This window comes from Halyomorpha halys, unplaced genomic scaffold (genome assembly GCF_000696795.3).
Source record: "Halyomorpha halys isolate HHAL.00 unplaced genomic scaffold, Hhal_1.1 Scaffold3726.1, whole genome shotgun sequence".
NCBI lineage: Eukaryota > Metazoa > Arthropoda > Insecta > Hemiptera > Pentatomidae > Halyomorpha > Halyomorpha halys.
Genome location: NW_027116646.1, coordinates 18,458 through 34,614, shown reverse-complemented (window position 1 = coordinate 34,614; position 16,157 = coordinate 18,458). Strand labels below are relative to the sequence as shown.

The 16,157-nt window shown below is 32.1% G+C and overlaps 1 protein-coding gene across 1 annotated transcript; it reads right to left on the bottom strand.

Moving 5' to 3' along the window:
- Window positions 1-1,880: 1,880 nt before the first annotated feature.
- On the bottom strand, window positions 1,881-10,960 carry LOC136797271 (proline-rich protein HaeIII subfamily 1-like). The gene is made up of 3 exons (XM_067053379.1): window positions 10,925-10,960; window positions 5,137-5,745; window positions 1,881-2,656 (listed from the first exon to the last, which is right to left on the bottom strand). Exons 1-3 carry the CDS (start codon window positions 10,931-10,933, stop codon window positions 2,309-2,311), a joined length of 966 nt encoding a protein of 321 aa, XP_066909480.1. The 5' UTR covers window positions 10,934-10,960; the 3' UTR covers window positions 1,881-2,308.
- Between the last annotated feature and the right edge of the window lie 5,197 nt (window positions 10,961-16,157).

Here is a 16,157-nt window from a genome sequence, read left to right as displayed (position 1 = left end):
TTAATGCTAGCATCATATTTGAAAATAGAGTTTATTTTTCTCTTGGGAGATTATCAAGAGCAGTATAAAGATATATAGATTTTGATTTTCATTAACTTTACGAGTCAAGTCTTGCAATTTCATTTCAAAAGCTCCTTTTTCTAACTCCGGAAGAAAGTAATAATAATTGATAGGATCTATAATAAATGTTATAGTTTTCCGGTTCTCAGGAGCGACGGGTTTTGACGAATGAGGTTTCAAAAGAAAGAGAATTTCATAGAAAAGTGATGAATCCCAATTTCGATTCGTTAATTTTTACAAGAACTGTGATAAACGTTATTAAAAATGTGAGAAGTTTAAAAACATTGATAGTGGTAAGTCGGACCGAGACGGTACAAATCGGATTTTAAAAAAATTTTCATAGATGTAAATACGGAAGTGCGTTCCTATGTAACGTATATGAGTCCTTGAGTTTTAAAACCCAAAAATGAACCATTTTTGAGATAGCATACGAAAAAGGCACGCGTCAAATCTCATTCCATGGTAAGCTTCAGTTGCGCAATAGTTGCCATGGATTACCACTACATGTTATTTCGTTCTTTCCAATGCTTAACCTTAATACCTCGCAAAATATGAACACTACTCGAAGAAAATGGGTATTTGACAGATCCTGCTCATTTGTGTTCAAAATATACTTTAACACTCCCTTGGCAATACTTGATTAAGATTAGCTTAAATTAGTTAACATTTCGCCACCAAACATAGGGTTTTTTTTCTTAAGAGTCATTAATTATTGAATAGAATATTATTCAACTTCATTACGTTACTTAATATGGTATCGTCACTGTTAAATATTGTGAAAATTAATTTTTACAGATTTCCATGATAATTTTACTCGGCTTATATTTCGATTGAATTAAAGGGAAGAAGGAAACATATCTAAGGCCAGAGCTCTTGTTAGTGTAAACTAGTACATTATATATATAATGAAATTACAAATAGTTACATGAGGCTCGCAAGTCTTTTTTAGCTGACTTCTAACCTATTGTATTTTTGTACTTATTCTGTTCCTAAAACATCTCAAAAAAAAAAAAATAGGAGAGCATATATTAAATAGTAATAATGTAGAATACTGAACGTGACAGTTATTTTTTTAAACTTATAATTATATTTAAAATATATATTTTTCCGTACGTTATATATTTTAATATGCATTTTTTGGAATTAATTAATCAGTTAAACAGAAATTATTTGAAACTTCTGAATTATGAAGACCATATTTTTTTTTTAAAGGTTTTTTACCCATTTAGGGATTTTATTACCATTAACCACTTGTATATCTTTGCTTTGTATAACTTTGAACTTAAATACATTTTATCAACATTCACTTCTAAATAATGTGAATTCAATGTATATTCCTGTTGGTCCAGAAGGATTAGCAGTAATTAAATTAGTAATGTTATTTACTGCTAATTGTATGTAGGCAGGCAATATTTTTATATTGTTTCCTCTGAAAACAAACTATTTACTTTATTATATTTGTGTCGTTCATATAAATTCAATGTCTAATAAACCAGGCTTCTATATGTTTGATTGCATTAGTTTTTTGCTCGTTACTTAACTTTATCTGGAGAATTAAAATTAAATTTTGCAGCGTAGAGTCTAGTAAAAATAGCTTTTATGATTATTTGCATTTATTTAGCTTGTGAACTCTTTATCATTAATAAAATACTTTACTATAGCTTATTAGTTTTTTTATAATTTACGGTGATGTCAGCTTATTTTCATATTAAAGGAGCAAATGATACATCTTTTATGATATATATACATATTTTTGCATATTATGTTTGACGATGCACAGTTAATGTTTGGAAAGGGTTCTTTAAGAAAAAGAAAAGAAATTTACAAAAAGTCACTTTTATTGGTATAAAAAAATCTTTTTTGTTGTACTGAATCATAATTGCCGTACGTATGTAAATTGAAATATACATATACAATTATAATTGTAATACCTATCACAGAAACAACTCGCTGATGACAAAGGCGTTGGCTCCCATGAGCATTCCTGTGGGTCGAAGGTGGGGATACTTAAAAATGACTTATTGACAATTATTATAATTTTATAAAAAAAAGTATAAAAAAAGTTTTATGTTTTACAAACATATAAAGTAAAGTGATAGAAATATTCTTGTCGAAGACTTGACACCACACTGTAGTGTACAACATAATAGAAAACACCTCCGTATTATCAGTGTTTTTTTTCCTGGGTATATATAAGCCATTTAGAAGTTTTTCCGTTGTTGAATGAATAAATAATGGTTGGGATGGTTTAGTATGGTCCGCTCACTGGTCCGCTTGGTCCACCTGGTCCTGGACCGCCTGGTCCTACTGGCCCTACTGGTCCTCCTGGTCCGCCTGGTCCTCTTCCGGGCTGGCCTGGAGCTGGGTATCGGGGTTCGCCTTGGTACTGGATGGTTGGGTGGAAACCAGTCTTCCAATCGGCGATGTAGGATACGATCTGGAGCCTGCCATCAGGAAGAAGAACCTTGTATTCTCCTTTTACCTGATCTCCGTCGCTGACTGCGTTGTGAGAGTAGTCTGTTCCATAGTAGTCGTCCTTAACGGCGTAGTTGAAATCATAAGGCATGCCCGGGATGTGAACGTGGCCTGGAGCACTCTGTGGCAATTCAAAGAATAATTAATCAAATATAAAAAAAAAGAAATGTTTGTGATTTTGACGTAATGATGTATTAAAAAATACAACAGGTTTTGTCTGATTTCTCACTGCAGAAAAATACAAATAATTAAATTAGGATTGTTTGATGTAAAGTTTCGTACATTGTCTCTCGTCGCTGACTAAATTATGTTTTCTTTATTAACTGATAAATTTATACATATGTAAACAAGCTAATTAATAACAATCAATTAATCAGCATTTTTTAATTAGACATCGATCGGTTGTCTCGGCACATTTTGGGTTCACTAAGTTTTCTATTTATTGGCTCTGTTGCATGTTATACTGTTCTACGGTTAAAGGCCGTTAGCCCCATTTAATTTATCCACTTTTTATTCAGGAATGCTGTTTATTTATCAAAGTAAGATATCCTCAAATTGTTTCTGGAACACAATTTTATATTCTGACATCTTTATAAAGGTAATTCTGGTAAACTGGAATCGAAAATTAGCCTTACGTTTTTTCCATGGTAAGTTATCGGAGACATAAGCAATGCAACAGTTTGAAAGAGTCAACTATCGCATCAACTTACGAAATTCAAATTTTGAAATAATTTATGCTCAGCAGTTATTTAGTTACGACTGGGTATAAAATCGGAATAATTTAAAACACTTGTGTCTTTTGACACTTGTTCTACTCAATGGTCAAGAACAGACCATCAATATACGAATATTCAACAGTAAAATTAATTACAATAATTAAATCTGTACCACCCACTACAACCCAGAAAGGGTAAGGAGTGCAGTACTTTGTTAGGAAGCACTGTTACTAGACCAACGGTTGTGTGGGGAGGTTATTTAGTCAGAATTTTCAGACTCGACCGCCAGATTTTCACACAATTAAGGGTACCCACTTTACGAGTCTGGGTGGAATCCGGAGGGCTCCTGAACCCAGAGGGCTGCCTCAATGGCTACAGGTAACAGATAATAATTATTTGCCACAGCCTATGTAAGCTATGTAAAGCTATAATAAAATTAATTAAAATTGACCCTCTCTTGAAAAACAAATCAATAATACTTTTATGAACTGTATATAACAGTCACAGTTGATTTATGACCTTTCGCAGCTGCTACTGGAATATGGTTTATTTATACCAGGTCAATTAACATGCTGTAATGAGCAACCTCCAATTACTTTTTCTCACGCGCCTGTGTCCTGAGTTTGCAGAATGCCGTGTAACTAAGCGACGGGAATATCCTTGTGTAATCATCCATGTTTTCTACACTTTAAACGCCGGGAGAATGTATGAGGAAATCACGGACTAATCACGTATCCCGACATGATGAAGTGAGCTATGCCAGGAGGAGCTAGTTGAAATCGATTGTGAGATTTTCTTTGGAATGAGTGGTCAACCGGAAAGTACCTGTCTGAAAATTATCTTCAGGCCATACAGAAGAGGATGGGCTTCCCATTTCAAAAGAGACCTTAAGTTGTGACATCCTTTCATCGTGGTGAAGATATTTTATCTGTTCATACAATGGAATATGATTTAATACTGGAAAGTAATTTTAGAAAAATTGCATTAAAACTTTTTTTTTTTAAGAATTCCAGATCATTATTATATTTTGTAAAGAATATATTTATTATTAAAAAGAAAATTGAATATCGTTTTGCAAACGAGTGTTAGTTGAAGATTGTCAAGTTTGTATGTCGTGATCATCACCGAGAGCTTGTTGACTTGTGGTTCATAAGCCAAGGCAACTATTTACCGTAGGCGTTATAGAAAGGTAAATGATAAAATGTCATTATTGTAATGCTGAAAAGTGTAGTCTATGTCAATTTAAATAGTTTCTATTGTTTTAATTTTATTTGTTTGCCATTTTTTGGTATATTAAATCAGAAATGTCTGCTTTATGGGACATTGCCATTATCCTACCATGGAAATCAGGCGAAGGATGAAGTAACAAAGTTGCAACCTGTGGGAACTAATTAAATAACTAGCTGTTTTGTGAGTATGGTTCACACAGTCTACATGCACAAGCATGCAAATAATAATCATTATTAAACATCAACATCTATTCTTTTTTGTTTATGTCAATAAAGAAGGATGCCATATTTTAAAGAAACCTCGTTATTTGAGAAAATATTATAATTATTATTATTTTAATGTTAAATTTAATAAATTGCATATTTCATATTTGTACTAAAAAATTACTGTTAGGCGTCTATTTTCGTGATCATTGTATTGGATATTTCAGAATTGACTGTTTTTCATTCACACTAATTCCATTTAACTTGGTAATTTTATAATAAAATAATAAAAAAACATATATACTCAAATCGAATAGATCTATTTCTTTTATATTTCATTTGTTACTCTGTCTATGATTTAGTATATCTATTTTAATTTAAAATTTATGTTTTAGATCCTTGTTGCTAACCAAGTTAATTATGTGGTATCAATTATAGCTAAGTGTACTTACCGGGTCATCGGATTGGGGTGGTGGGCCATAAGACGGCCTTGGTGGTTTTGGAGGTCCGTAGCTTGGTGGAGGCCTTGGTCCAGGGCTAGGTCCAGTTGGAGGGCCATAACTAGGTGGCGGTCTTTGGATTGGAGGTGATGGTGGCCTTTGTTGAGGTGGTGATGGTGGTCTAGGTGCTGGACCAGATGGTGGTGGGCCATAGCTTGGTGGAGGAGATGGAGGCCTTGAACCGGGAGGTGGTCCATAGTTTGGTGGAGGAGATGGTGGCCTTGAACCGGGAGGTGGTCCATAGTTTGGTGGAGGAGATGGTGGCCTTGAACCGGGAGGTGGTCCATAGTTTGGTGGAGGAGATGGAGGCCTTGGAGCCGGGGGTGGGCCGTAATTGTTTGGTGGTCTTGGGGCCGGAGGACCTGGTGGTGGTCCATAGTTTGGTGGAGGTGATGGCGGTCTGGGTGCTGGCGGCCTTGGGCCTGGCGATGGTGGCGAGGGTGGGAACCCTCCGGGTGGACGGGGGTAGTTGTAACCGCTTTGGGGTACGGGGAGATATTGGTTGTTTGGTGCCGGGGGTTCTGCTAAAGCTATACAGCTCAAAGCCAATACAATGCACGCCTGAAAAAAAAAATTATACATTAAATTATGTTAATGTTTGTCATCATAATATGTAACTTACCGAGGATCGCTTTTGATGGTACAAGCAAATATGCATGATTTCTAGAGGAGTGATTCTATAGTAAGATAAGGATGTTATTTATGCAAGTGAGCCCCTAAATATCAGCGATTTACCGTATAACCAATGAATTAGTTCATCTTTAGAACATTTATAAATAATTAGTGCTATGTAATCCGATGGGAGGGCCAGAGCCTGCAACAATTCAGGCAAATTCCTTTCTGGCATCTATGACCAAACTCCATCATTATCCCAGATATTCTGTCCTGTATTAAACCGTTTCCTAAGCATTTGAGACATCAAGCTGTCGTTGGGCAAATGAGATAATATTTGATCATGCTAACGACACCTTAAGATGCTTTATCGATGATGTATGATTATATGATCTCTCATATCCCTGGAAATGATTATCAGTGAGATAATATTGATATTTTAGAGATTCGACTGCTGGGAAAAAATGTTATTTATAAATACATAGGATATATTTTTTTATTAAAGGATATTATTTGTAGGTCAATCGTCTTGTTTTAGAATAGATCTAAAAGCTAATTGTTGTTAGAATATTATTTTGGTTAATATCTTCTTGAATTAAATTTTTGTTTCCTTATAACCAAATAAAAAACCCATTTATCGATTTTTTACTAATAAACAAACTGCGGAAATGGGATAATTTTACTTTCCGCATTTATTACTTGTAAAAAGGGGCGTTACATAGACGACGTTGCGTTATGCGTCGTTCTTCAATATAATGGGCACTAATTGTTGAACTGTATACAACAGACATTTTTTCTGGTTTCGCTCTTACTTTCAGCGGACATGACCTGCATTATTCATTTGGACAAAATTCTTTCCGGTATTCTTGACTCATCTCTGTCCTTTTGCGTCATGTACAGACGTATGTAACCAGTTGCAGACGGACAGCTTAGTATCAGATTTAGATTAAGTTTTAAATTAATTGAGAGTAATGAATTTACATTGTCTTTTAACATTTCATATCGAATTAAATAAAACATCTTTTGTAAATATTTCTGTTATAAAGTGTAACTAAAAACTTTTAAAATAAGATGATTCATAAAATAGATTTATATTATGTATGTAATCGAAGTATGTATGAGATATATTATGTGAAAGAGCATTACTGAATATGTATTGTCTAAGGAGTCGTGAAGCTGAACTAATGCGGGTCTTCTACCAGTCCCTTGACATTTAGCCGTTGTTACACGCGATACCTTTCAAGCTAAACACATAGCAATGGAAAAAGATAAGGATGTAATACTGGCAAATCTGCTTCCTGAATATATCTACCTGTAAAGATTTATTTTCTTTAATGTTGCTTTACCTTCGGTATTGAGGAGAAGAGATGTTCGTAACTTCTTAAAGTATGTTTGAATGAGATTCGATTGTTAATGAACTTTTTTTTTTTTAAGAATATTTTCAAAATCCAGAACTTAGTATTGTTAATACAATTTAATTTTTATTTTTCATATGAAAAATTATTTTTATTCCCAAAACAATTGGTTTGTATTTCAAGAAAAAATCATTTCTTAAAGAACTATTTTTCAGGCTATTTATTTTTTTGTAGGTAGATGTTGGTACTTGGCATCTTATAGAAAGATATTTTATTTATTCATGTATAATTTTTATATTTTATTTAATAAATTTTTTGTATACGCATCTTGGACGTACTCGCAAGGTGCTACTCATTTTCGTTTATTAGGCTTAAAACATTTCATGAATCTAGAAACTACTAAAAAAAAATAAAATCAATAAAAAAAAAAATCATTGCTTCTATTTCGAACTTTCTCATAGCGAGGGTATTCCTTAAGGCGTTTACACAGGCACGAAAAATCGTATTTAACTAACAATGCTAAATAGTATTTTTATGGAAATGTATTATGAAAGGTTGTTTGTTAAGCAGGTACTAAGGTCAAATACCCTTTAACACATAGTTTCCTCCAATTCTTGACCTACTATACTGAAAAGCTTTTGCATATTTATGGGATGAATCTGTGCTAAGAATGTGAGCAGAATTTAATATTTAAAAAAAAATATTTTCGAAATGTTTTATTAATGTAATTAGAGATGATTGTTAAAAGCCTACATTTTAGTATCACTCCATCTATTTAATTTTAAATGAATTAATGATTTTCGGTCTAAGTTCGCAAGTTACAAAGAGATAAAATTTTACGATAATACCAAACTTTTGAGTCTCCTGAATTATTATTTATTACTAATTACTAACTATTCAGAGGTTTGCTAATTTAGACATCATTAGTACCAAAAGTCACTGTTGTTTCGTGTTTTTGAAAATAAAAGCTTACATATTTAAAATTATGAAGCAAATAGGGATGTAAAACGCTGAACGCATGATTTTTAAAATTTGTAGCTTGAATTATATATAGCATTTGAATTATTATCACGTGGTTGTCAATATCACAATTACTGAGAAATTTCGCATGAGGATGGCCTGAGATTTTTTTATGTATGAGGGCGGTCGATCCTTCATTCTTCCCCAAGAAAATAAAATTTATGTCGTAAATTTTGATTTGTCTGCATCAGTTATGAATCAATAAGAAATGTCTTAACTCACCATAAACATATTATTTATTATTTAAACCAACACTATTTTTAGCTAGCTTAAATACGGTGCAATTGCGAAACCAACCTGGAGGCATATTGGTACTGAAACTGCTATCGATGGGGGTCCGACAGATGGGAAGTGGTCCTTTTTGCCAGCCTCTGGCCGTAGGGGTTGCTGCCGCGTACTCTTGACCCAGCCACTTGATAGTGGGAGTGTCAAGACTCAGTTCTCGGGACTGCCGAGGAATAAGTATCAATTGCCTCAGGTGGGAATCGGACCCTCAACATTTTCATCGAGGGTACTCTGGGACCATCTCGTCAACGTGCTCGGGCGTCACGTTCTTTATCTTGGGGTATACCGACCACCCCCTATAAAGTGGCTGAACCTTCATTGGAATAAGAGATAAACCTGACGGTCGAGCGTGAATGCTATCCGTCTTACCGCGTTGTACTTCCGTTTGACAAAAGGTATATCCTTCTTGGTTCTGGTAGTACAGGCTTATTATTTTATTTATTTATTTTTTTTGGTTATAGACCATTATTTTCTATATTATTCCCTAGTATAATTTATTTAACTCTGGGAGACTTGTCCTTTTCAGGACAATATTTGGACCAGTGGCTAGACATTTCCGTGTGTAAGACATATAACTACCCTTTAGGTCAATTCATTATTATTGGAAGGACTTGGTTTATAAAACCAGAAACTTATGTTTTTGTTTCTGTAACTTAAAGTTGTCTTCAATAGACGTTTGAGCTATTATCCCTGTAAAATTCTTAGGGAAATCTAAGCCGTGTTATTATCCACACATCAGACACATCCAAGGTTTTTACTGAATTTTAATATTCTGATGAATCACTTGTACGATTTTTATTGTATTGATCTTAATGTTTTTTTTTTCCTCTTCGCCTTATCTTTATATAAATAAGACGAAAGCTTGGTAATTTTTCTATTTTGTACTAAGGGTGTCATTGCCTTTTGGATTTGAATTTTTTTTTTCCTCCATTGCGAAAATACAGGAGATAGTAATTTAATAATATGCTATAACGCACATATTAGTATATATATAAACAGAAAATTGGCGAACTGTTTTAGGATATGAAGCGTATTTTTGTACGCGCTTTCTAGAAAAAAAAAATTATACGAAGAAAAAAAAAATCATTAGTCGAAGGATTTATAATTATTTTGGTATCATACAGTATTACCAAAATTTAGTCTCTTGGCTCTTCATAGACTGCACCGAGAATAGTTAGTCTATTAATTTGGTTTATGTACCAAACCTTTTTATTTATTTTTTATGGAATGTAAAGCAAAACTAGATCTTTAATTTATTGTAATAAAATCTTGGAAGATATTACAAATATCGGATTTCGAAACGAAAACCTTGACGTAGCAGTATACCATTCTTCAACTTTAATATATGTATAAAGTATAAGTAGCTTATATTATATAAGCATTATATAATCTTGCTAATGTTAACGCATGAAAGATTTGTGTTAACCCTTTTCTCTGGTAATTAATATCTATAAATTTTGGTTAAATAAGATTATAATTGAATCTTTGTTAGTTGACCAAATAGAATTGAAGGATATGATGGTCCAATTGACGATCAGAATGGAACTTACAGGCTTTCAATTAATTTTTAGTTCCGTTTTGCCTCTGATGGACTATCTCATCCTACCATAATCTTAAAATGTAAACAACTTAATTACTATCGTATAATCTACGTAAAACTAGGCTAATAATATTATAATATAAGTTTGTATATCAGCTGTTCATCCAGAATAATTTTAAGTTTTAGAAATTTTTTTTAAACGACTATAGAACTTATTATTAGATATAAATGTAACCGAATCGGCTGACGAAATATTTTATTTTTTGTTTAATGAAATATGATACGAAAATGGAATTGATGGTAAAATGTAATATATCTATATTTTAACGAATAGTGCAAGAACTTGAATCATTTGTTTATTCAATATCCAAGCGGCGTCGATCTTCTACATGTAGTGCAGAAACGATAAGAATGGTCCCTCTTATTCCTATTTATATTCCCATCTATGAAAACAACTACGATTGTTAATATATTAAAAATTATTTGTTAAAACGATTTGGTATTCAGAATTTTTTTTTATCAATTTGATTTTTTAAAAATAAAATAATGAAATATTTCAATAAAAAGTAAAAAAAAAAAAAAATTCAAATCTGAAAAATTCTTTATGTTACATGTTAATTTTTACTTGAAATCCACCATTCTATGCTTCGCCAATTTACCGAGTTTATCCATTATCAATATCATCGGCACGTATTAAAAAAAACTTAAAAATTCCCGCCAGTTGCTGTAGCAGATCCAAACTGAACACTTTTCATCTCCACTACTGGTAACACAGTTTCCTATCAGCACTCATTTCCGCGACCACAATTCACCTTTTCTCGGACAAAACACTTTGAAAAAAAAAATCCGGAAAATTAATTTCGAAATATTTTTCTACTCTGCCATGAACAGCTAGCTATATATTACAGCTAAGTGCAGATCTCCTCACCTTCCACATGCTGTCTGTATTGGTAACCGTGATGGACTATGCTAGAAGGATGGACAAAAGGGCTTATATAGGAGGCCTTACAACCCCCACCCTTGTCCCCTCTCCCTCCCTGAGAAAGTGTGGGCTCCGAATTTTCTCAGACATCTCATCTGATCTGAAATATTGATTTATAAGTATTTCATAATTGAATGGCTGAGTAACTTACCTAATATATTTAATTATTACTTTTCGACGCTTATGAGCTTTATCGTTCTCCTTCATTCCTGGTTTTTCCTCAGTATAAGAGTCATGCTGAGTGCTCATTACCTTGGAAATTGTTATATTAATTGAATTGTGGTACATATGAAATAATTAATTAGTTCCTTATATTATTGATTTATTTTTACCCTGATTCATAAATTAATTTAAATTTATGTAAAGTATTGGTTATTTATAAAGATTTTATAACTTCATTAGAAAAAAAAATACTACAAAACTTTATTAAAAAGTATTGAAAATATGAATTAACGTGTCGTTATTAGAACTATGCTAGAAAAATAAATACATAAAGTATTTAATAAACAAAATCATAAATTGTATGTATAAATTTATTTTAGTCCTGCTAAAATAATTAGAGTGTGAAAAATATGCAGTTTTTGTGGTTCCTGATATATATTTTAAAAATCTTGTTTTTAACTTTGAGGAGTAGCTCGAAACGTTAATTAATGTTATATATTCTTAAATAAACGTGAATATGGAAAGTAAAAAATTACTAAATATTTATATAATATAAGTTGATCGTTGTTGAATTGTTGTGTATGATAAAAATGATACTGTAATTTAAAAATGTGATTTACTTATGTAATGTAAAATACGTAAATGGATTGAAACATACCTGATATGTTTATGTTAATTATAATATAATTGCGCCTTAGTACTTATTTAATAATTGCTTAACTGTTTGTTTAATTGTATGATGAAATTAACCTATTATATATTGAAACACTTTTTTTATTTAACATAAATTAATTAATCTACATCTGTCACAGTATTCTCGAACAGTCAGTGGATTTTTGGTGTAATCACGATGAGAATAATATCATTTGAGGCATAAGGAAAAGAGAATCACATTGGTTACGTAGCCTTAGATTTACGGTAGTAGATCTCTTCTCTATGTTCTTTTCTGTCTCCTTACGTTGCTGAAAATAAAGTTAATAGCTGCTGTTCAGTTAGTTATTTGCGTGTAGCGTATCAATAAATCGTTTTTAAGATACTTGTGGGGTGTGAAGATAAGCAATGTAATGTAATGTGTAAATTATGGGCAAGACTTAAAGAGGTGACAATATAGGTCGTAAAGGTTGAAATGGACTTTGACTTGATCTGGTACATGCAGTTTTAGTGCTGTTTATAAGCAAGTCGCATTTTTCGTTGACTAGTAAGCAATAAGCAGGAAAACTATTTAAATTAGTTCATTACAAATAACATCATAGTGCACGAGATTATATTTTGGTAAACAATAAATAGAATTTGCGTTTGTTGAAACCATTTATAATGGACTTTCAAACGACTAAACAATTAATGTTTCTCTTAAAGGTATGAATTATGCACTATTTTTTTACTAGCCTCCAACTGGACTTCAGATTCCTCACTTTTGTAAAAAGTTCCATGTTTGAAAAGAGTTCTCGTTGATTAAGCTGAAGTTTGTTGCAGAATATACTAAGATTCGTCTCCATTTTTGTAAAAAAATCAAGTCATGAAATTCTGTGTTATTTAAGAATCTGTGTTTTCGGCAAAAATAATTATGAGTTACTATAATGCACTTTTTAATTGTTAAAAAAAACTTCCTTGCTGTTTCTCCTTTTTTGTCATATGCTCTTATTTTATTTTCTGAAAATAGCATTTCCTGGAAATTCCCCTTTTCCTACAAATTCGCATTTCAAACCTTTCTCTTAAAAATTGATTTAAAAATCCCTTTAACCTCTCCCCCTATAAAAAACTTAAATAATTAACCAAATTGATGCTTTGACGTCTAAGAAAATATCTTACTGTTGTCCCTGTCTACTTGTAACTATTTTGTATTAATCGTTGTTTTATTTCGGATGGAAATTGAACAACGATCAAGTTGATCACAACACCTGTTCCTTGTTCAGGAGTAAATACTTCAGCTGGACTAGAAATGATTCCAGATTTGGGGCCATGGTTTATGCTATTTCTTTAGGTACATCGCTTTCTAACTGCATCGACAATAAACTGCTCAATCTGTCTTAAAGTTATCATACTTCTCATTTAATTATTGACTTTACTGAAAAGATTATTGTTCACCTTTATTATTTATCAACGTAGACTATACTGGTGTTTGTTCAACAGTATCCACAAGCGTTTTTTATAATTTAATATTTCCAGCTTATTCACTCAATAGAGTGGACTTCAATTTCATTGAATAATGATCGCTGATTCAGAGTTTTAGATTTTTATTAGACGTTTTAAATGTTTTAGTATGTATGGTTTGTTCCACATTACCTGCCTGTTAAAAAAAAAAAGTGAATTGTGAGGCTTTTTTAAATTTTTTTTTTTGTGTTTTTTTCGCACCCTCCAATGGAATAAAATAGTGATTAACACGTACAAATATAAATACGAGAAATTATATACAATAAGTGCTCTACACTTATTTTACCCTGAGGTATAATAAGGTAAGGTTGTTTGTTTCATGTATGACCGTATCCCTGGCCCTCTGCAACGTTGTGTCACTTACTTTTCGCATTATTATTATATTATTAGATTTTAAATCTCTGTGGAATCGTTAGACTACACATATATTCTAATCGATCAATAATATTGTCAGAAGGAAAAATATTATGTCACTATTTGATCGGTTCCATTTGAAATCACGTTAATAGCTTCTACTAAATCCCAAGGTATATATCTTGATACGGCTAGTAAAGGCTTGTTAATACTTATTATTTGTTATTACGTATTTAAAGGAGAGTTATACCCTATTAGTTATTACAATATTTCCTCAATCCTTTTTTTTTTTTTTTTTTTTATTGTCCCTTCGAGTATTTTTATTTATTCCTTAGGACATCTACAGTTCTAAAATGAAATTAGTGGAATTGTATTTATCTGAAAACAGAAATTATGATTGATTATATCATAATTTTCTTCACTAACTGCTTTGTTAACTTTTGACCTGAAGCATAGAGAGCCTCAAAGTTATTACTAAGGCGTGGTTTGAGAGCAAACAAATGTAGTGGCATTCTTCCGGATTCCAGCTGTAGTTTGGTGTGGTATTCGATAGGTAAAACAAATGTTTTATGAAATTTCTCTGTTTCTCTTCTTTTTTTTTTCTTCTCTGTTTTTTGTACTTCTTGCTTCACCAAAATCTGAGTTTCATAACAGATCACAATATTCAATAATTGATATTGAGTCTTCTTGCCTCCTCCCGTATGAATTTAATCATAGTTGGCTACAGAGACTTTCCGATCACAGTATTTTTGAAGTGTGAGTGTAGGAGTTCATACCCAAATACCTATACCCTGTTACAACCTCGGTTTGTTTGTTTTACATGTCCAAACCTCACCTGCTGATGGACGTCCATAATTCCGAAAAAACGTAATTTTGGATTTGTCATTTGACTATTCACATAAAGCTCACACAAATCACAATAATTTGAAAACTTGTTGTAAAGCTTTATCCTCGTTTAAGAATATGCCATACATAAACATCAAACAATTAACGACTCTTTCTTCAATTATGATTCCATCTTTTACAAAGTCCAAAAGATCAGATAAGGAGGAAATTAAAAGTATTGCACTAAAAATATGTCTTTATTCAACTCTATTATACATTTCAAGAAAAGGTTATTTTTTTTCTTTACCCTGTTGCTGATCCCTTCATGATAAAGACGCTTCCTAAAATATTTATAATTTTCATGGAGATCCATAAGTTAGGGAGCTTGTAGTATCAATAGACGACGATATGTGGAATCCAATGGATTCTTGATATGCACGAAGAAGATAGACTTTGGTCTTTTTTATTGATATTTTTATTTTTAAAGTATTGCCAAAATTTATGGTTGTGGTATGCCCTTTCCTAAAGCAGCTTGTAAACATTGTAAAATATTATTATCTATATAAAAGTTTGCAATTTTTTTAAATAAAGACTTGTAAATATTGTGTATATAATGCAAATATAAGTCATCACCCAAGACTGGATTCAAACTGGAACCGCCAATAGACATAAAATTGGTAAGATTGTGCCTAACCTCTGAGCTACGGGCAGCCCGTATAGATATTTATTATATTTCTAAATTCACAAGGATTTCTGCCGAACCGTGGTGCATTATTGACTTTAGAGCGATGAAGAACTTCAAGCAATTCGTTAATTTCAAATGACCTTTCCATTTGAGTAATTAATGATGGTCAAGAGACAGGTTTATTGGTAACATATGGAAAATTTACAAACTAGTAAATCCACTTCCTTGTGAACATCATTACCAAACGAACTTTTTTATTGTTGAGAGTTTGCTATTAATCAGAATCCTTTACTTCCAAGTCTAAAAGAAATAATAATTTCAAAGATAGATGGAGCTAATATCACCTATCTTGCCCGCCATTCACTTTTTAAATGGATTCTCTAATCCTATCTCACAAGTGTTATCTTATAACGAGTAGAATTAAACAATGAAACACTTCGGCTTAGAATACTTTTTTTTATCTATTTCCATACTCTCTATACCTTAAAGAAAATTACTCAACCTCTTTCATTGATGGTATTTCGTAGCAGAAAGAACGCTCAATCCTACCTTTTATTCAGTGTTGTTGATGTTCTCTGAGCTGTTCTTTTAAGCACTATGGTTCGGCTGTTCATTTATTATGAGTGGCCATACGCAGTTATGCTTACTGTCTCTTCCCAAGCAATCATAGATATACCACATTTGTATTTATGGAGTGAAAAAATTAAGAAAAACGTAAAAGATATCTCTTCTCTAACCACGGGGTAATTATTGATGGTCGATAAATAAATTAAATTTTATAAAAATACTATTGCTTTAACTTTAACTGCAACTTTACTCTTTGTAAAGTTGCATTGATAAATTTTGTTATTTGTAACACTATAACATACAATATACTATTTAATGTTATACTATTCAATTACTAGCCTACCTTCTACGCCACGACCCCTGATGAAGACCTGAAACTCAGGTCGAAACGTCGGCATAAAATAAATAAATATGGTTTTGTTTATTTATGTTGTT

Coding starts and splice junctions, on each gene's coding strand:
- LOC136797271 (XM_067053379.1), bottom strand. Junction 2,657..5,136: donor CACCCCAATCCGATGACCCG/GTAAGTACACTT, acceptor GAATTGCCACAG/AGTGCTCCAGGCCACGTTCA.